The sequence below is a fragment of the Aphelocoma coerulescens genome, chromosome 1A, assembly GCF_041296385.1.
Source record: "Aphelocoma coerulescens isolate FSJ_1873_10779 chromosome 1A, UR_Acoe_1.0, whole genome shotgun sequence".
NCBI lineage: Eukaryota > Metazoa > Chordata > Aves > Passeriformes > Corvidae > Aphelocoma > Aphelocoma coerulescens.
This window is the reverse complement of record NC_091014.1, coordinates 44,484,083-44,506,448: the sequence shown is the minus strand read 5'-3', so window position 1 is coordinate 44,506,448 and position 22,366 is coordinate 44,484,083. Positions and strand designations below refer to the sequence as shown.

Here is a 22,366-nt window from a genome sequence, read left to right as displayed (position 1 = left end):
TAAAATATTTCATTAATTGGGAAGATCAATACTATTAGATGGTCTGTGTAGCTTAAAAGTGCACTTTTTTATGCTACCAAATTTCACTGTTGATAGTTTCATTATGCATCGCCACTAATGTTACAAAAGCGGACTGTTGGAACTTGCTGTAACAGGAAGGGATTGGATGTTGCGAGATTTTACATCACAACTGCATTAAGGATATTTCTTAAAGGAAATTTCTTTGCTGATTCCCACAGAAAAATCTCTGTTAAACTAAGTCCATACTGTACCTGTATGACAAAAAGCTATTGTGCCCTCTGTTGAAATGTCTGGTAAAAATGGGCTACTGAAGCAGATTCTGGTCTGATTTTGTGTAACAACTGATAACGTTTAATCAAGTTTTTATGATCTGGAGCAAAACGTTTAATCAAGTTTTTATGATCTGGAGCAAAACTCACGCAGTATTCAGAATTTGAAGTCTTCACACTGTTCCTTTCAATTTTCCTCAGTTATTTCCTAAAGTGAATGTGCCAAACAGTTCGTATCACTACTAGAGCTGATCTGTAGAACTGCACTGTTTTTGTAGTGTTAATGCATGCTTATTGAATTTGCCTGTGAACCCTAGGGGTCCATTGGTATGTTAGCATGTCATTTGGAGCATATGAGAACCCCCTTCAGTATAAACTTAGTAATGACCAATCACTGGATTATTATTTATTAGTAAAAATTGATATAGATGCATAGAGAGGCTAGAACTGGAGTGCAAAGCACATTGAGTTATATTAAGCAGTGTTACTACTCTTAAGTTTACTTACATATGAAAGCAAGTCTTGCTCACTCTACACACGTATATGGAGAGAGAGAGTAAGTCTTAAAATGTTTGATGTCAAGTGAACAGTGACTAGAGGTGTAGTTTTCCTATTCTTTTCTCTTGGATTTGGGTGTATTTGGGCATTAAATACAGAGCTCCTGCTAGAGGCTTGAACAGAGCTTTTCTTAATTAAAATTGAATCAAGTTTGATGTAATTGGTTGTGGGGCCTTCTGCTTGGTCTATTTTTGCCTAATTAGCAGCTGCAGCATCTTCTCCATAGCTATACAAACTCATTTGCCTGATCTGCTTCTTGTTATACTGTCATAGCTTATGATCAGATGCCAGCTGATAAATCCTCCTAGGCTACCAGCTGGACAACAACGTCCAGCTTTTGGGCATTAGATAACAATGTGGCATGTCTTTCATACATGGTTTGCATGAATTTCTTCACTTGCAGGATACTCTTAACAGAACACATTACAGTCTTAATCATAACTGCATCCTAGCATGCAGGCTAACAATATCATCATGGACTCTTCAACTGTTGTAACATTTCCTTGCAAGTAACAGAGAAAACAATGAAGATTTAAAATTAATTGCTTTGTTGATGTTATAGAATGTTGGAAGATTTATGCATGTGAATATTGATTGCTTTATGTGTTTTGTCTCTGGAAAACTGCCAGGGACATTGGTTTTCTCAGAATCTCCTGTGATGGGAAGAGAAGAGCAGTTGTAGTTGCAGAAATTGTAGTTCTGCCAGTGATGGGACTGTCACTTGTGATTGTGTGGCATCGGTTAAGGGACTTAGTGGTTGTTCTCAGTGCAAATGAAGTACTGTGGCATGGTGCTTTAAATGGTGGATTTAGTATAGCTGAAACTGATTATTTCCAGAGCAGAAATCTGAGTCTTTCCTGGAACCAAGACCTTTGTATTTTTGCCTTTGCTAGGCATATGACACCTGAGGGTCTTGTTGACCTGGAAGTGTCCAAGTTATTGTTCCTCTGAGACTGGCAGTCATAATGTTTTGTGGGGGAATATATTGTTACACATGCTCATCGCACTCCATTATGTCAATAAAGGTGACTTACATGATCAGATGTCTGTTTTTGGCACACAGCAAATCTTCACATAGGCATGAGGAGTTTGTGTGTGCACTTCACTGTTGTGTAGGTACATGTGTACGTGCAAAATGCGTCACCTGAGCAGGGATTATGTATAGAATGCCTGTGCAAGTTCAGAGTCCTGTGGCTAGATGGTAATTTCTCAGCTACAATGCATTGATCATCAGATGGAAGAGCTGCTCTCAGTCTCCTTATCCCTTCTGTAAGAAGGTGGTATTGTGCAATTTTCCCCTCTCTTTGAATAATTTAATGGAGATACTGTGGGAGGTTTGAGTTGTGATGAAATGGGCTGGAGCAGGGCTAAAACTGTATGGATGTGATAAATTTATTAAGTGCTAGGTCTGCCTGAAAATATAATCCTCCTTGGAGTGCAAAAGTACTTGACGTGTGGGCTAGCTTAGTGCTGAAGTGTTTTTTCTTGAGGTTTGCACAAAAGAATTAATGGGAACACATAAAAGCCTGCTCTTCCCAAATTTTGAGGTGAGAGTGTCATTGGAAAGTGGGGATTTTTAACTTAAACATGTTCTTTTCCCCATGTGACACCACTTGTGGATGTTACAAGCTCCATTTCCCTGGAAACAGATTTAATTTTAGGTATTTTTAAAGGTTCCTGCTTGATGATGAACCATATGGGCATGTGAAGGAAAATGCCCATGTTAAAGGCAACAACTGTTAAAAAGTTAATGACTTAAGGAAATCCAATAATGCAAGGTTGTTTTGAGATGGGAAACATCCATTTTTTCCCTTGTCACTCTTGCCTGCGGAATACAAACTAAAAATATTATAGGAAATTAAAAAGAAATTTGTTCTGTAACCTCAGTACAAAGAATTAGGGTTGTCTTGCAATGCATTGCAGTGTAGCTGTTATGTAACTGAATGTGTGTTTATTCTCTCCCTAGATTGTACATGCCTTTTGGCTTTGGGGAACAGAACGCGCCATGGGACAACCTCAAAGATATCTCTCCAGACGGGGTCTCTTGCTTGGGTGATGTGTCTGCTCTCCTGACTGTCTTCATACCCAAAGGATTTATTTTCCTTTTGGAAATATTTTAAGTTGAAATCTTGTTCCTTACTGGAAACTGTCTGCACTAAAGACTGCATGCATCATGGGTGACATGGCAAACAACTCAGTTGCGTATAGCGGCGTAAAAAACGCAGTAAAAGAAGCTAATCATGGAGATTTTGGAGTTACTCTTGCAGAGCTCCGTTCTCTTATGGAACTTCGAGCTGCAGATGCACTGCATAAAATACAGGAATGCTATGGTGATGTACATGGCATCTGTACAAAGTTGAAAACTTCACCAAATGAAGGTAAGTCAATTTTAACACTTATTGAGGAAACTCCATTTAGGAAAAGCCTTAGTCAGCTTTTTTTGCTGACTGCTTTTTTTAATAGAACAAAGTTTGTAAAAGTATTTTAGTTACCATAACAAAATATTGCTTCTTGTTCCTCTAAGACAGAGGTATTCCATGGTAATAAGTAATCTAGAGCTTTTTTCAGTTGGTCTAACTGCATGTGAGATGATGTATCAATGAAGTTGAACTTTGAAACACACTTCATTGATGTAGGCACTCATATATGAAACAGCAGTGCGGCATAGCAGTGTTCAGCTCACTGTGAGAGCTGTGTGAAAGCTGATGTGAAAGCATCAGTTTTGCGAACAGTTCATATGATGTATAGTCACAATTCAGATCATGCTGTTGTAGACCCCAAGGTTTTAGTAATCTAATGCAGGGCTTATTAATGCTTCTGTGTGGCTGCTTAGTTCTTGCATTTGCTAATGCAGCAATTTTTAAAACTGGTTACGTGTTTTCTATTTGTGCTACATTGAATTCTTAATAGCAGGATCTAGTTTTTAAACCTACAGTATTTCTGTAGATTCTGTTTAAGCAATGCAAAATAACTATGAATATGACTTGAAGCATTAACATGTACTCTTAGTGGAAGGTTTGCAAAGTGACTACAGGATCTTATTCTGTAGAAATAAGTATCTTTTGTGGAGTCATTGCCATGTTGGTCTTAGTGGCATTCTGTAAAGTGTGGCTACATGATGCTTTTGCTATCTAGAGTTATTACTCCAAGATAGACGGTACAAATGTGAAGAAATAAGTGAATAAATTTGTTAAGTCTCCTCCTTGAGAACATTCCAGAAGTTCTCCTTAAGACTTGGCTGTTTCTTACTGCTTTCTTCCAATGTAAATGAAAGCTATTAAGTGTATTTGTGAAAGATGGAATAATGTACTGTAGTATCTACATACTGTAGTATTTACAGTAAACTGTACTTAGATAAAAATATGTAAAAACATTAACTGAAACTTATTGTGAAGTCCTGCTGTTAAGAGTAATTGAGAATTACCAAAATCAAGATTCTGGCAAATTGTAGTGTCTCTGCATTTAAGGACTCACATAGCTCTTAACCAGTGTGGTGTCATGTTGGTGGCAGTAAAGTACCCGCTGTCTTAATCCTGGAGAGCCGTTGCTTTCTGTTCTTCAGAAATGCTATGGAAAGATTTGTCTTCTTGGACCAAGAACAGCCTACTAATGCCGTAAGGTACCTCTGGGTACATCTGCATTTAGCATGTTTTGACTTCATCTGCTTTTAAAGCCAGACTCCTGATTTCCAGACTCCTGAAATTATCAGTACGTGAACTGGGCTCCTCTTACCAAACTGAAAGTAGCCAGCTGACATGGCTGAACTACCAGTGAATGGGAGTAGACCAATTTCAGGATGAAGAAGTTTGTAAAACATAAAAAGTACAAACTTCTGTTCCTTGGCAATTGTAAAGTACAGTGCATGTGTGTGAAGCACTGCAGTGTAACACATCTCAGATAGGAGCAATAGGCTCTCATTACCCTGTTGACCTGTTGCATAATATTGAAAGGCAGTTTCCTTTCTCCGTGAAAAGGGATCTAGTTTTGTACAACTGGGAATTGAACCGAGAGTTGAATCTGTTGTACAGTGATCTACAAAGTTAAAGGTCCATTATTACTGCAAGCTAGGTGGGCATATGATTTTTGATAGCCACGATGCACTAAGCACCAAGTTCCTCATATACTGCAGGATTCACTTTGTCTCTTAATGTAACAAACACACAGGCTAACACATGGGAGCGATGAGTGTCAGTGTATTAAAACTCAAAAAGGTTGGATGCCCTTTCCTGCAGATTTATTGTGTTGTACTGAGGGCTGTGTGATCAGGGCCTCTCCCTTTCAAAAGGATTTGACATTTAGATGCACACTGCAATCAGTTAAATGCAGTCGCTGACTTGATAAAAGGGCACCATTTTTTTAAAGTGTGAGAGAAGCTCATAAACACACCAAAGCCTCAACAGTTGAACATGGTAACTGGCTCAGAAAAGGCTAATTAAGATGAGTTGGAACAACATCTAACAGAGGTGTCATTTTAGCTGTAAATCACAACATGAAATTTTAGAGAATCAGGTAACCTGCTATAAATTTTTCAGAGGTAGTGCTGGAGAGCTCTTGTAAAGCTAGAACCTAGGTCTCTGCTTTTGTCAAATTCAAATCTTAGGTATAGAAAGGGAGGCAATACTAATGGAAAAATAGGCAAGATCTTGCAGGAAACTGTTATGTGTTACACTAGTACTAGCTCTCTAAAATCTTGTGGCCCTATGACACTTTTTCCTAATCAGATGCTTTCTTTATGACATGACACTCTTGCCACTATGCAATTACCAGGAGCTTCACAGGAAAAGTACAGGTACTTCTGACATGGTACTCAGTGAATGAGTTCAGCTTGTTCTTTGCTGTGGAGTTGTTTACAATGTAAGGCAATATCTGTTTTCAGGCAAAATTTGAATCAAACTTATCTGATTTGAAATGAGAAATGGGAGCAGTCCTTTACCAGTATTACTTAAAAAAAGGACACCGAGCAGACTTTACTGCTTACATTTATACAAACGTGCAAAATGAATGTTAGACATATTATCAGTAGCAAAAGTCTGTCTTACATTCTGGACAGATATAGATATTTCCATAAGTCTACATAATTTTGATTGTCTAGTAACTTATTTCTAATAAAATTTGTATATGAAGCATAAATAGTCCCTTGTCTAATATTTTTTGAGCTTAACCCCAAGTAACATAAATTACCCTAGTTAAGACACATAATGAAGAATATAATGACAGTAGTTTTGACCTCAGGACTCTAGATTGTGAACTGTGAAATTGCCAGCTGTGTGATAAATGTAGCAAGTTCAGTAATGGTGCATGGTGTATTATGGTGTATACTAAAAATACAAAAATGGTTTTTGTCTTTGCTAGGCTTATTTACTAATCTTCACTAAGTGGTTCTGATAGTAGCTTGACTTTATATAGCCTCATTGGGAAACACTTTTCATTCTTCAAAGACCTTTGCTGTATACTTCTGATGTTCTGCACTGTGGTACCCTGTGAAGGGAGGAAAAAAGTGATGTTGCTATGCTAACATTACGTAAATAAATTTCCAAACTCTGCTCTGTTAAAAGAATAGAGAAGTGGTATCTATTGCAAAATAGCAGTATGGCCCAGCCTTTTGGAATGACCACACTGTCCTGAGTTTCTCTAGATCCAAGTAATGGATAGCTTGATTTTGAAAACAGTCTTGCAGTGCTCTTTGAGTTGAGAATGAAAGTAAGCACCTTAAAGCTTGAACTGCAAGAAGTGTAGGGTTATGGCTAATGAGTACAATTGCTCCTTTGTATTAAACATGAATTCAAGGTGAATTGAAGAGTGTTAGAATAAATGTAATTAATTATATACACAGAGTATGTTTAATTTGTTTCACTTTTGAGAAGATCTGCTCATAATTTGCTTTTCGGTTACATGATTATGTAGCAGTTGTTAGCATTTAAAATTGAGCTTTGCGGTTCAGTAGTCTTTTCAAAGTGTCTTGAAATATGTGATGATTCTAGGAAATGTCTGTTAGAGGTGTTGAATAGCCCCCTTGTTATGAAAGCCAGCTGCAGTGACTGCTGTTCTTATTTATTACCTAGTATGTTTGCAATGCCTTTATCACTAAGCAGTTGGGTTAGCTACTAAACAAATTTCAACTAAGAAAATAGTTGTCTTTAAGCAGGGGTTGATCACAACCTTGGGCAATATGGTTGAAGTATCCAGACCTTTGCTCTGAACCTGCCTTGAACTTTGGCAATTTTGCTTTGAAAAATGAGCTAGTAGCTTAATTCTGAATGGTGGGTTAGTTAACTGGAAACTTTCAGAGGAATAAACAAGAGGTGTGCTCACAGAAGACTTTGAGTGCATGACCTTGCACTGAAAACACTTGGTATTCCATTATTTTTAAGATCTTGGCAAGTTCTTGAAACATGCAGTAGCCTTTGGTGTAGACCCCTCACGCTTGCCTGCCTTGTTTCCCTTTTAAGGATGGTACAAGAATTGAGACAGAGGAGGACTCAAATATGCCATATAAGAAAGAAGATAGATACAAAACTGAGGTGACAGACCCTGCATAGTTCTAAACATGGGCTTCTCTCTGTGTGAGAGGAGATAGAAAGTGAAGCTTCAGAAGAGCAAATAACTACCACCAATCCAGGTGGAAGCAGCATCTTTCCACATGATGCCTGCATAGCTTCAACAACTTTTAATAGTATTTTATATAAAAAATAATATGGAAATATAATAATTATAATACTTACATTATCAATTACAATAAATATCTCATTATAAATGTTACATTACTTTTAGGATCCTAGGATGTTGTCTCTGAATACAGAATCCCTACACTGGGAACCAGAGCTGCCTTCACGGGCTGTGGTCTTGCTAAAGCTTTATGGTGCTACTCAGTCTCAATAGTAGTAACTCTACTAATGATCTTGTCTTGCAAACTTGTTTACTTTGAACGAAGGTATGTGTGTTATTATTACTCTGTTCCTATGTCATATTAAGTGACATATTAAGCAGGTAGACCATCAGCTTTATTTTGGCAAGGTGAGAATTATAAAATATAGCAGGCTTTCTATAGTGATTCTGATTTAAGGATATTACTTATATAATTACATTTGAGATATGGCTTTTTTGGTATTGTTACTGAAATATGGAGTGGGACTTGATTCCATGAGTGGGAAACCTCAGTCACTTCTAATGTGAGGGTGAAATGCATGTAAGTGTCACTAACTTTGTCTTATTGTTAAATAGGTTTAAGTGGAAATCCAGCAGATATAGAAAGGAGAGAAGCAGTTTTTGGGAAAAACTTTATACCTCCTAAAAAGCCAAAAACATTTCTTCAGTTAGTATGGGAAGCACTACAGGACGTTACACTAATTATATTAGAAATTGCAGCCGTAGTATCCTTGGGCCTTTCTTTTTACCAGCCTCCAGGAGGAAATGAATCATGTAAGTAAACTTCTTAAAAAGTAGGTATCTACCTTTATTATACTACTGACTTTCCTGGTTCAACATGTCTATACTGTAAATCTGATGGGAGACAGTAAGTCAGTGGAAAAGCAGCTTATTGTTCCTTATTGAGAGCACATTACTAAAACTCTAGCTTGCCTTAAAAGGGCAACATGAGATTTCCTTGGTCACGATCTGGTATTATTCTGACCAAAATAATGCCAAAGGTAAATTGCAAGCAGCAGGAACAAGGGGACTTGTTTGAAATCCAGTCTCTGTGCAAGTGTTTTGTTTTTTTTTTTTTTTTAGCTTTGCCTCAAATATTTAAGCAATTTATAATTTGCGGTCATGGGCTTTCTTTGTGGAGTCAACAAGTCTTAAATTTTCCTTGATTTGCAATATGACACTGGTAACTTTCTAATTTAAGAAATGAAGCTGTGTTTATACTCTAAACAAAAAATAGAGGGATTGGGCCTTCATTTAACTGAATTTTTGCAATAATGTCTGGCTTGCTAAGACAAATGTAAAGTGGGATATGTTGAGAAAGCAGAAGGTTGTTAACCAGTCTGGCATTCTTATGCCATCATTTAACAAAATAAGGACAGGTAACTTTCTCTATATCAACTTCTCATGTGTTCAGATAAGCAGGATGGTTTAACTTCCTCAAGTTGCTCTAGCTTTCAGGTTCTTTAGCTTCTTTGTGTGCTACCCTTATGGAAAATGAAGGTAAAATTGCAAAGAAGGGTGGCATGGAAAGTGTTTAGCAACTATTAGTTTTTTCTGTTTGCTAAAACTTTTCATTGTTGAAATATCTTTGTGAACTTTCTTAAATTTATAACCTGTTTTCTGCAGTATGTGGATCAGTAAATGTTGGTGAAGAAGAGGAGGAATCTGAAGCAGGTTGGATTGAAGGAGCAGCAATCCTCCTATCTGTAGTTTGTGTGGTATTAGTAACAGCTTTCAATGACTGGAGTAAAGAGAAACAATTTCGGGGATTGCAGAGCCGTATTGAACAAGAACAGAAATTCACAGTCATCAGAGGTGGCCAAGTCATCCAAATACCAGTAGCTGACATAATTGTTGGAGATATTGCACAAGTGAAATATGGTAAACATATTTTTAAAGTTGAACTTTCTTTTATTTTTAAAAAAGGAACTGCAGTCAACATACCCAGTGATCTCTCGTAGGTGACCTTTTACCGGCTGATGGTGTACTCATTCAAGGAAATGACCTCAAAATTGATGAAAGCTCACTGACTGGGGAATCCGACCATGTTAAGAAATCTCTGGACAGAGATCCTATGCTGCTGTCAGGTGTGTAGTGTTTGTCAATTTTTGAATAAGGTAGTTTGTTTCTGAAGTAGGCTGGTTATTTAAAATTCTGAGGTTAAAACTAGCAAATTGGTTTTTTGTCTAGGTTGACTCCTAAAAGTATCCCAAACCAGTGCAACAAGTACAAAACTTTGTTGGAGTGATCAGACCCATAAAACTATCTTTTGTGTAGTTGCTTATGGGTTTACTTTCCAAATAGCTTTGGCAGCTAAAGCTTTAGGGGAGCACATGTACATATACACATCTCAAGGTTTCATGAAAAGTCAAGTTTGGGAACTTATTTCCTCAAAGTACTTGTGTGCTCTGCCATATAACTGCTCAAGTCTCAGTGGAAAACTGGATTCAATCTTTCAGGTACACATGTGATGGAAGGCTCTGGAAGAATGGTGGTTACTGCTGTAGGTGTGAACTCTCAGACTGGAATCATCTTTACCTTACTTGGGGCTGGAGGAGATGAAGAGGAGAAGGAGAAGGAAAAAGAAAAGAAGGAAAAGAAAAGTAGGCATAATAATCTTGAATAACCTTGGCGGGGGAGTGGGGATGGTGGTGAACTTTTGAATGTTACTAGATAGAGGCATGTTCCAGTCATCCAAAGCCAGAAATCTTTTTATAAAACTCATACCTTCTGTAGGTTTCACAGGAAAAAAAAGCAATGCAGGTCCGGTGACCTGAGAGTGCACCTCTACTACTAACTTTTGTCACATGGAATTTAATTAAATTTCAGATCTCACTGATCAATCAGAGTTTGGAAAGTTTGCAATTCCTAACCAGCCATACATACCATGTATAAATAGTTAAAACTGTAATCTTGTGTAACTTCAAGGTGCACTGATGTTTAATAGCAAATACTTGTTTATGGAAAACGAGTTATGTAGTTCAACCTAATAAGTATCTAGTTCTGCATTTGACAGATAGAAAATGCCCCTTATAGGGAGTTTTTCCATAACACCTGAAGGCAAGAAGCTTAGGTCTTTCATACTGCTGAGCTTGTGGGTAACTTAGACATATATGACTGATGATAAAAAATGAGCAGACCGCTTCTTCTGCCATTCCTTTTCTTCAGAGTAGAAATTTTAAATGCTCAGAGATATACACAAGGCAAATTCCTAGTGGCACTTTCCTGTAATCTTTATTTTTAGAAGGATGAGAGGCTTTAACTGAGCATATTTTGGAGTCCTTCTGTGAAGAGTGAAATGGGCTGTCTTCCTTATTATAAAGTCACTTATCTAACTTTAGCCTATATCCTGAGAATCAAAGCTTAGAAATGTTAAGCAGTAAAGTTTTGATACTAGTACTCACAAGGCATGTTCAGGACTGAACATCATGGTGAAAATATTTCATGAAACAGTTATGAAGTCTTCTGAATGGAACTGAGTCTGCAGCTTCTTGGCACTAGAATCAAAAAAATAAAATATAAACCAAAGTATACTATTTTTTATCAGAGAGATATGAGGCAATAATGGAAGATTCATACAGAAATGTGTTTAAGGATCTCAGGACCCTTCAAACTCAACAAGCAATTGTTAAAATGTGTGCTCTGTGCAGGAATTGGGACTAAAGGTTTTTTTGTCTTGTCCTAATCCACAAATACTTTACAATTCTGACCCTTCTTAAAACTTGAAAAAAAGTAGTGAGTTTCTTCACAAGTTAGAAAAAGTGTTACAAGAAGAATTGAAAGTTCTAAGTTAGTTTCAAGCTCAAGTGTGATAATGAAGGGTAAAAGCTGACCTGCAATGCTTGCAGGCATTAGTGTGAAACAGTTGGCATCCTGTGCTCTTCCCCATACAGAGGAAGGAGAAGGAAACAAACAACAGTACCAGCTGCTACAGGAGATATGGAGAGGACTATAGCTTTTATTAATACTCTGCCAGTGTTTATTGAATAATAAAAGCTGAAGTCTCTTTGACAAGTAGTGTTTTGGTGTATCCTAGGACCCAAACACTTGTGGGGTTTTTTTTGTCTCCCAAGATAGACAGCTTCCTCTTTCCCTTAGGTTAGGTGCCTAATAAGATTCTCCGTGATAAAACTCAGGTTAAACTAAATTACCTTCTCTGTGAATGTTAAGGAGATTAAAGGGACTATATTTAGCTGGCTATGCACGGCCTGGTTCAGAGTGAAAGCAAATGTACAAGGAGTTACAAGTAACTCAAATGTAGAACTTCCCTCTTGTTAAGAGGAAGAGGGGAACTAGGGGAGAACAAATACAAGATTAGGAAACAATGATGAGTTCTTAAGAAGTCTGAGGTGTCATCTTCCAGAGAAAGTGAACATGCTTTTTCATGCTTTCTTCTGTTGAGCTGTTGTGAGAACACTGGGAGAAATCTTATGTATAGAAATCAGACTATGTCTACAGCAATACTGTAGTGGGCGTATTAGGTGTCACGCCAGACCAGGCTGCTTGATAATTTGATCATCTTCTACCTGAGTACTCTGGTAAATTTCAGTCTACATAACCTAAGGCCAAAGACTTGGTGAATTACCAGTGATACTGAAAATGTCTGGGTTTTGTTCTAAGTTCCTCAATTTTGTGCTTTCATTTCAGGTTATCACAAACAGTAATTATGACCCTTGCTCTCTCTACTTAGAAGTAAAGTTTTTCACTTGCTGAGCCCCAAAAAACAACACGTGATGTGTTGGTCTTCTAATTACCTTTAATATTTCACTTGTTAAATTCTTCCATTATTTCACTGTCCTTCTTTATGGTCTCTTGTTGAACTCCATTTCTGAACACAGGTAGGAGTGATATTTTATTATGAACTTGAGCTGTTCTCTCAGTGATATATGATATATCGCCTACAGATTATGCTTATGTTTGTGTAAATAGGGTTAGCATAGATCCAGTAATCCAGTGCTGTACCTCTGCTAAGCTTTGCTGTGGATTTATGAATATTTTATACTACAGTGGCTTCTGCAATGTTGTACAAAAGCACTGATTTTCAAAGTGAGATCCTGCAGTTTATTTACAGAGGTAGTCAGATACTGGTGCACATATTGGAAGAACAGAGCAAGGTGGAGGCCACCAGAATCACTTGGCACAAATATCTTTCCTAGAAAGATGTGTCAGGAAGTCTTTTATAACGCTTTCCTCACAAGCCATAAGTGTCAGTATCAGTAATTTGTACAAACTTAACCATGGTAGATTAACACTGCAGCTGTGTTGTATGGGAAAACTAAAGTCCAAAAAGTGACGTGAGCTGTTTCTGTGAGCTGACTTACATATTTTACTTTTTTTTTTAATGCAGTTTCTTGTTTTAGCAGAGTAATGTAGTCATGATATAAAAACATGTATAAAATAATGAATTCTGCACAGCCTGCTTAAAACACAACTTGTTCCTCTCTCTGACAGGTAAAAAGCAAGATGGAGCTGTTGAAAACCGTAACAAAGGTAAGTGCAGGTGCTCTGACTCTTTCTTGCAAGTCTCTGTTTTCTAAGAGCGTAGGTGATGAATACAGACTTTCCTATAAAAATGCACATTGAATCCTTAGATCCAGAGTGCTTATGGTAAAGATGGCATAAGTGAATCTGCCCAAAGCAAATGCTTCACTGAACCTGGTATTCAAGCACCTATACACAATACACTTCTTTAAATATTCATGTGCAATATAGCCTCTTTGGATACAAGATAATATTCAGTACTATTATATTTAGTGGAGCTGGGTATTAAGCTCTTTAGGTATCCTTGATTTGTGAGACTCACCAATGACTAAACTTTTTTTTGATCTTAATTTCTAGCTAAAGCTCAGGATGGTGCAGCCATGGAAATGCAGCCACTGAAGAGTGAGGATGGTGGAGATGGAGATGAGAAAGACAAGAAGAAAGCAAACTTGCCAAAGAAGGAGAAGTCAGTTCTCCAAGGCAAACTCACAAAGCTCGCAGTTCAGATTGGCAAAGCAGGTACAATGTCTCAGTACTCTCCTTATGCTGATGTCATGTTAAAAAATGTTGGAACATGCATAGTTTGCAAGGACATAAAATAATCAAACCACTCAAGGCTGACTACTTAAGTGCAAAATTCTAATGTGTGCAAGTATGCTATTGTGCCTGAGTATGCTGATGGCCTCTCAGGCTATGTCATGTGGATGGCTTTTATTTTTCCTTAATTTAAATAGATCTAGGCTTTCAAGTGTCAGCTTCTAGGAGAGGAAATTCCAGCTTCATAAAATTTGACAACTGTTATGAAAGACCTTTTTAGGTCAGATATAGTATTTAGCAACATACCAAGAGAACCGTAAGTTGAGTGAAGTTTGGAAAATGTGGTACTGTTAACCAGGTTATCTCTAGTACTTCCAGAGGTTGAGAATTTTCCACTTAACATGCGCCTTGCTGATATGTAACATTTTTATTGACTTCCTACATTTCTATCAGCTAATTTTCAGCTGCCTTGTCAAAATATATGGTAGGTTGAAAGTAGACTAAAACAGCAATGAAGGTCAGTGTAAATTTTAGGCTATATTACCTAGTGTGCAGTGGTTTAATTCAGATATTTCAGGATTTATTTTGGTCCATGTAAAATTGATGAAAGATTCAGGCTGGAGGAATTTCAGGATGAATCGGAGCCCGGCCCCCCCAGCTCAAGAAGGGCTGGCTTTAGCATTTGCGTCATTAGACAGTTACAGCCTGAAACGGAGCAATTGAACTCTGCTGTAGCACTCTGCACTTGTGTATGGCAGCCGTAATTTTTCAGTGAGATTAACAAATTCCATTATATGTTTACTGTAAAGTACTCTCCTTTCAAACATTATTTTTTTTCCCCATATCTTCCAAGAGGTCTTGTTTTCCTTTATGTACCTTTTGACCCATTGTAGTTCCCCACACAGCTTTAATACTCATCTACTTCATGCATTTATTTTCCTGTCCTTCTGCTTTGAGACCACACTGAAACACTCTACTGAATCAGTCAGCATAAAACTGGTGAAGGACTCCTGAATTTTTTCACTTCTTATTCTGCTTAGTCAATTGACTTTACCTATTGGTCTGTCCTGTTACTAATTAACTCTATGCTTTTCAATTGAATTGAAGAAAAAAAGATTTCTGGAAATTTCTAGGTGAAATGCATGAGGAAATACTTGCATTGGAACCTGGAACACCTCTGAGAACTACCTCAATGTTTCGACTTGCCTGTTTAAAACCTTAGTTCTGAACTATCTTCTATAATGGCAGAAGTATTTGCATGTATCCCAAGTCTGTATTGCCAAATATTTGAGATAATTTCTTAAAACTGCTTATTCTCTTTTTAACAAGGTTTATTGATGTCTGCAATCACAGTCATTATCCTTGTGTTATACTTTGTAATTGATACCTTCTGGGTTCAGAAGAGACCATGGCTTGCTGAATGTACCCCAATTTATATTCAGTATTTTGTGAAGTTCTTCATTATTGGAGTTACAGTCTTGGTGGTGGCAGTACCAGAAGGTCTTCCACTTGCAGTCACTATATCTCTGGCTTACTCTGTTAAGGTAAGTGGGTAGAGGGCAAGTAGATTTTAAAGGCAGGTGGGTGTATTGATCACCTGTTTAATGCAAACTGAGTTATGCTGCATCACAGATATATACATATATAAATAACAGACTGGGAAGAAGCTTTTCATGTTTCCTTGAACTGCATGAGAATTCTCCTGTAGTACTTTTCTTCATCTTTCAATGAATTCACACTAACAAGAACAGTGAGCACTGCCCGCCTGTTGTCACCAACTAAAGATGAATGGGTTCAGTATGTAGCATTGTAGTATTTGTTTACAATAAATAGATGTCTTAGAGTTTGTAAATAAAAAATGCCTCTGTAAATCTGAACTTCTACCTAGCTGATGTGTTAAGCAACTGCTACGAATGCTTCCAGACTGGTTTTTTTGAAGACTGGATAGTGTAAAACATTTAGCTTTCTGTTTATTAAACAGCATGTTTTTTAAATTAAGCTCTTTGTGTTCTTAATTTTCTTACTGCTTCATCATGCTGAGACTGATTATTTATCTAAAATCTAATTGTAAAGGCAATGGATGCTTAGGCTGTGTTCTAAATTCTTAACTTACAGCACTTACTAGTAGTGGCATTATGGTATTATTTGAACTTCATCTTGCTCTTAGAGGTGAAAATATCACACAAGTCTGTTAAGTAAAGAAATTAAAGTGATATTTAACCTACGAAACGCGTGTATTTTAGTTGAAACATTAGGCTCCCAGGTGGTATTTGATAAGTCTGAATCTAGGATCTTTGTATTATCTGATCCTCAGATAGATCAAATAAGCTGTGTTAGACTTTTCTTGTAAGCAGAAAAATTTTCTGAACTTGTATCTGGTAAAGCTCAAACCTTACCTCTCCTCCATTTCTAAATATCATCATAACCTGTTTGCTCCTAACAGTCTGAATAGTATCAGTAGTCAGTGTGACATACAGTTACAGGAGATTCAGGCTGTATTTATGTACCTTGTTCAAAATTAAGTTGACAGCAATTTAATAGACTTAAGGGAATCTATACTGAAAGTGGCAGCTGCAAGTTCTTCCTCTGCAATATGCCAGATGACTTAATGACTGAGTATTTTCTGAAACTGCTGTGTAAGACTGGACTCCATAAATGAGAATTTCTGAAGTGAAGTAATGGTCATGGATTGCTGTTAACTGCTTTTATTTCCTTAGAAAATGATGAAAGATAATAACTTGGTGAGACATCTGGATGCATGTGAAACTATGGGCAATGCAACAGCTATTTGCTCAGATAAAACGGGAACATTGACTATGAACAGAATGACAGTGGTCCAAGCCTACATCAATGAAAAACATTATAAAAAAATTCCAGAACCAGAAGCTATTCCAGAGAAAACTATGGCTTATCTTGTGACAGGAATTTCTGTTAATTGTGCTTATACTTCCAAAATACTGGTGAGTGGATTTCTTCATTCCAATCAAGATAACTGAAAAACTTCCTCAAAAGATGCAAATTGTCTGATAGCCACATAGCAGTTTCAGTGTAAATGTGTGGCACAATGCAGCGTAGTAAAGTATTTTGTACCTGGTCTAAATTGCTCAACCATTCATTTGAAACTCAATGGAAAAAATAGCTTATTTCAGTTAGAACTGATAGTTCAAAGATACAATCTCAAGATAATTTCCTTTTAAGTTCACAGTTGTTTGTTTTTGTAAGTGAGGCTGTTTACTTCACTTAGAGAGTGTCTTGGCTGGCTTTAAGTGCTACTTAAAAATAAACATTAAACAATAAATATTTAAAGAGTAGTACACTAAATAGAATATAATTTAAAAATGTAAGTACAGGTAAGGATTTTAATGGATTTTTATTCCAGATGCTGTTGTATAAATTTGTAAGCTTTAGAATTGTAACATATTTGCTAAAATCTTGTTTGAAACTTGTAAAATATTGTGAAATAAAAAGAATAATGAACTGTTAAACATTTTAAATAGTGGATTACTTAACATTTTTTGTGCGTTATTTTTTAAAACTCTAAATATTGCTTCCTTGCTGTAGTTATTCCAACATGTTGTATAACTTTTATTCTTTAAGGCAGTAAAAATAATAAGTAGGATTTAGTAAATGAATTAGCATTTCAAGGTTTTGTAGAAGCCTCCACTATGGATGCTTTGTACACAAATAGCAGTGAAAACTCAGTTCAAAAGCTACTTATCAGCCAATAAAAATGGTACCTCTGCAAGAATTTCCACAATAGCAGTACTTGAGGCAGCACATAAAGTTTGATTTCTCTGAAACAAGATGGAAATACTCTATAGAGTTACAGTGTGCAAGGAGGTTCACAGTGTATTTTCTAAAGCTCTTTCTATATCAAGAAAAAGGTAGCTGCATGTAAACTGACCAAGTCCCTTATTACTACAATTTTAATTGAATTACGTCCACTGCAGTAGAGTTAGTCTGCTTTACAGAATCAGAGAGGGCTTCTCTTGAGAGAACCTCTGATCCACTCCTCCTGATCGAAGCAGGGTCATCCAGAGCATGTTGCTCTGTACTATGTGTACTCAGGCTTCAGAATCAAGAAGTATGGAGACTTTGCAACCTTTGGGCAGCCTGATCAAGTATTTGATCACCCTTTGAGTAAATAGGTGTTTCCTTAAAATGGAATTTCAAAAGCTTCAGTTTGTATCCATTGCCTGTTGTCCTCTCACTGGGCACCACTAGGAAGTCCGGCTAGACAGTCTTTGCCATTGTTCTACCCACCTGCCTTATTCAGGCATTTAAAAGCTTCTCTCCCAGAGTGTTGTCTTCTCCTGGCTGAATAGCTTCCCTTTCAGCTTCTCCTCATATGTCAGGTGCTTGAGTCTCTATTATCTTTGTGTGCCATGGATGTACTTACTCCTGGATGTTTATCTCTCCTACTGGGGTGCCCAGAACTGGACATCTTAAACTGCATGGTAAAGGGAACATTTTGAAAGTATGAGTATTCAGTGCAGGCAAATTCAAAATCTTGCAGCTCTGAACAATGAAAATGGACCACTGTCTTATGATTAATGTAGTTCAGCTCTAGCCACCTGAGACATATCAGATTGAGTAAGTGCTTCTCCCTGTTTTTCTGCAAAAAAACCTGCAGTGTTATAGCTAAATAAACTCAAATATTTTGAGAGAAATACTCCTTTACTTCTAGGACCAGTATGTGCATATCCACATTGTTGAGATAAGAAACCTTTTCTGGTATTAAAGGGTTGGAAACTTGTTTCTGAACTCTTTTCAGTTAAATAGGCCACAGCCTGGGAAACAGAACTTGTAGTGAGACTTAAGAAGCTTACAGACTTAGTTTGTTCAGAAGAAGGCTAACAGGTGATGTGATCATAGTCTAAGTCATTGAAGAATTATTACAGGAGAGGATACTTTAATTTAGCAGAAATAATGCCATTAAGCTTGCTAAAGTCAGTATATGTGAACTTATCTGTACTTTTAAAATCCAAAATAATTGTTCAGGGTCTATACTCAATTCATCAGATAAATATTTCAAGTAATGGAAAATGCCTTTTAGAAAGGTCATGTTGGGATTGATACAAACTTAATGGGTGATTTCTGAAGGACTGAAAGATCCTAAATAGGTACAGAAGTTACTTAAAAAAAGCAGTGGTATGACTTTGGATTATGACTCATAGGAATTTATAAAGTAATTACTGAAAAAATGAAACTTCCCCACCCCAGAACTAAGCTTGTCCTTCCTTGTTTTCTAAGTGCTGTGCTTCAGTGGTTTATAAGTTAACCTAATCAGTGATGGTTCTTATTCTTCTTGCAGCCTCCTGAAAAAGAAGGTGGCCTACCACGTCATGTTGGAAATAAAACTGAATGTGCCTTGCTGGGATTGCTCTTGGATTTAAAACGTGATTATCAGGACGTAAGAAATGAGATACCAGAAGAAGATTTGTACAAAGTGTACACCTTCAACTCTGTTAGAAAATCAATGAGTACTGTGTTAAAAAACTCTGATGGCAGTTTCCGGATATTCAGTAAAGGTGCCTCTGAGATAGTTCTTAAAAAGTAAGAACGACTACTATTGTAATTCATCTCTTAAGTCTGGCTAAATGACACATGGGGAGACTGACATGCTGAACAGCATTGCTACATAATCTGTGCAATACTTGTCTCTCTAATCACAGATAAGTGCAGCAGTCCTACCCTTGTGATTGCAGCTTCGAAGCTTGTCTCCTTCAGTTGTTTGACTTTCTACAGAAAGATGGGCCATTAGCACTTTAGTTACTTTACTTCAGCCGTACCCCTCACAAAAAAAGAGATGGTCTCATACTTTAGTTAATTTATTTTACTTTTAGGTGTGGTTGGTCAAAATGCTCACCTGTCTCCTAGTAAAATCCCATCAGTTGATATGCCTAAATTCCAGGAAGGGCTTGTACCTTCCACAAGTGATTACTTTTAGCATATGACTGCTTTAACTGTGCAACTTTATGTTCAAGTTGATAATTTTAACAGGAGGTTGAACTTGAATGTTCGAGCAACTTGAGGGGCTTTAATGTGACAAAGCAAATGCTTCCTTATCCGTCTGCCCATCTATAAAGGATTTATTACAATGAGATTAGGCTTAGTGAGCGATTAGGCACCACTGGGACAAACCTTTATAAGTGTGAAGTCAGCTGTGGTAACTCCTAACTAGGTGAGGAGAGACGTCAAACATGTATGCATCATGTTGTCTAGGAATAGCTGTTGGTAGCCAGACCCATTTTGGTTCTAATGTCAAACTGTTTTTAGTCTGAGTAGCACATAGATTATATTCATCAGTTTAACTTACTTTTTGCTTGCTAATAGCTCCCCAAATCATTATCTAGGAAAGTACTAATGTACTAAAGAAAAAAGATTAAATCTTCCTTCTCCTCAACTTTTGTGCTGAGAACAAAAAGTCAGTCTTTAAAGAGCTCTTGTTCCTCTTGGTATGGAACTTAAAATATGTACTTTTTTTGTGTAGCTAAATTTTTGAGCAAACCTCATTGATGAGGTTGACTTAATAACTGAGATAAGAAAATAAATGTTAAGGACATTTGGCAAAGAACAAGAAAACCTAGACTGACTTGGATATTATTGTAATAGTATCCAAATAGGAAACTACTTCAGAGTATGCACTGAATAGGAAAAACACTTAGCCATCATAAGCTGCTTCCTATGCAGTACTTGTAACCTGGTTTTCAGTTGTGCTGCTCCTTCTCTATTATAACATACATAACTACACTTGAATACTGAAACTTAAACATGAACATTTATAAGACATAAATGAGTCACTAAGAAGTGTAGAAGAAACTTTTGCAAGTAGAACAGTTTCTTTTTTCTTTCCTTATCACTATGTCAAATATTTGAAGTGTTTCAATGCAGTCTTTGCATAGAACTTATTTACATGTACTTAGTCATTTTAGAATGTTTGAATTTGTCACCAAGCTTTATGATTGCAGCTAACATTAGATATCCTTAATGATTGCTGACATTTGAACAGATAACCAGAATCAGAAAATTCACATGGACTTCAAAATTCAGTTATGACATAAATTTTGAAGCTCTAAGGGACTGCTTCATTTCAATTTTCTGTATGAGGTGGAAACTTTTAGGAAACTCCCTAAGTCCTTGCACTAAACACTTAACTGTAACAGTAGTCATCTTTGCAGATCTGCAAGGTGTGAACTTGATATTTAATAAAAGTCATGAATGCATTTTTTTTTTTTTCCGGTGCTGTATTAGTACTAATTTGTAAAACTAATGCATAATGGTGTTACTTTATGGCAAAACTTTGTCTAGGACACACAAACAAGACTAGATTTCTTGTTCAAAATCATCTGTAGTGTTATATTCAATATTGGTAAAGTATATATGCTGTGAAAGCAGTGGCATCTTTGGCGTGAAGAAACGTAACTAAGAGAGCCTGCATTGAAATGCTAGAGTGCATAGTGGTGAATCTAGTCTCTTATACAAACATTTTATTCAGTTTAAGTATCTGGTTTTAATTTAATATTTCACATTGCCTCACATACCAGATCCTCTCTGAATTCTCTGCACTTAGATTGCAGGGGGTAGGGGAAAGGCTGCAAACCTTTCTGTTCTGAAGGGCAGCAGTCCTTGAGGTTTGTTTATTGTGCTGCAAGTTTAGTGCTTGCAGCTGTTTAAGCAGCATGTGCATGTTCTGAAAGTGTACTTAGTTCTGAGACTGTTGCTGTTAACAAGGTGGGATTATTTTGTCGAACTTGAAACTGGATTGCCTGACTCAACCAGTGCAGACACCAGTCTGTTTATGTACAATGGAGAAATGGATACTTCTGGGAGGTAACTGATGTTTGTATGTGAAATTCATTGGGCATTACTTTCATCCTAGGATGACTGGCTCAGCTAACTTTCTACAGAAAGTATGTTTTGCAACTGAAGAAATAAAGTATATGGAGAAGATTACCTTAGAGATGCCACTGCTGGCTTTTTGTGTGTGTGTAGCAAAAACAAAGGTTATAGAAACTTACTGGAGTTCACTAATAAGCCAAAGAGTGGGTTGAACTTCTGGTTAAAATTGGATAACTCTTTAAACCTTTCTTTCCAGGTGCTTCAAAATACTGAGTGCTAATGGAGAACCAAAGGTATTTAGACCTAGGGACCGTGATGATATTGTGAAAACTGTAATTGAGCCAATGGCTTCTGAAGGTCTCAGAACCATCTGCCTGGCATTCAGAGACTTCCCAGCAGGGGAGCCTGAGCCAGAGTGGGACAACGAAAATGATATCGTTACTGGTCTGACATGCATTGCTGTTGTTGGGATTGAAGATCCTGTGAGACCTGAGGTAGGGTCACCAGCTAAGCTGCAGTGATTCTGTTATGTGGGATTCATGTTTTTCATCATGCAGAGTACAAGAAACTGAACTGCTATTGTATGCCTTAAGCATAGTTAATAAATGAAAATCTAATTTCTTGAAGAGAAAGTTAATGGAGCTATAAAAGCTGATTAAAACTACTTAATGTCACTTATGCTGTGTTACTGAAGCTCTGTACAAAGTAATAACTTAAGGTGCTTACTATGCAGAGTCTCAGCAAATGAAACAACTTGTTATGTTTTTACTACTTAAAATATTAGGACTTTTGGCTTGGATAAGATTAGCCATTGTGCTTTTTACCAGCTTCTCATGGGGAATGATGGAGGGAGGTGTGGGTGTGCAGGGAGGTGAACTTGTCACCTGAGAACTGAGGGCAAGGAGTTTGGCTTGTGGTTGAGGTGTAAGGCTTTTCAATAGTGAAAGCTTTAATGCCCCATGTATGAGGAAATCACGGCTGATCTGCACTGTTGTCACTTCACAGTAAAGGTC

General features: G+C 37.1%; 1 protein-coding gene across 4 annotated transcripts in view; it reads left to right on the top strand.

Moving 5' to 3' along the window:
- The window catches only part of ATP2B1 (ATPase plasma membrane Ca2+ transporting 1), a 59,960-nt gene that overhangs the window by 23,642 nt on the left and 13,952 nt on the right, over window positions 1–22,366 (top strand). For all 4 annotated transcript variants that reach the window (XM_068999974.1, XM_068999971.1, XM_068999962.1 and 1 more), the window contains exons 2-12: window positions 2,815–3,226; window positions 8,070–8,267; window positions 9,120–9,374; window positions 9,455–9,580; window positions 9,953–10,096; window positions 12,945–12,983; window positions 13,332–13,493; window positions 14,841–15,055; window positions 16,229–16,471; window positions 18,826–19,067; window positions 21,610–21,847. In XM_068999974.1, the coding sequence (XP_068856075.1) occupies window positions 3,022–3,226; window positions 8,070–8,267; window positions 9,120–9,374; window positions 9,455–9,580; window positions 9,953–10,096; window positions 12,945–12,983; window positions 13,332–13,493; window positions 14,841–15,055; window positions 16,229–16,471; window positions 18,826–19,067; window positions 21,610–21,847 (2,067 nt within the window). In that variant the 5' untranslated portion in view covers window positions 2,815–3,021. The remainder of the gene's footprint in view (window positions 1–2,814; window positions 3,227–8,069; window positions 8,268–9,119; window positions 9,375–9,454; window positions 9,581–9,952; window positions 10,097–12,944; window positions 12,984–13,331; window positions 13,494–14,840; window positions 15,056–16,228; window positions 16,472–18,825; window positions 19,068–21,609; window positions 21,848–22,366) is intronic.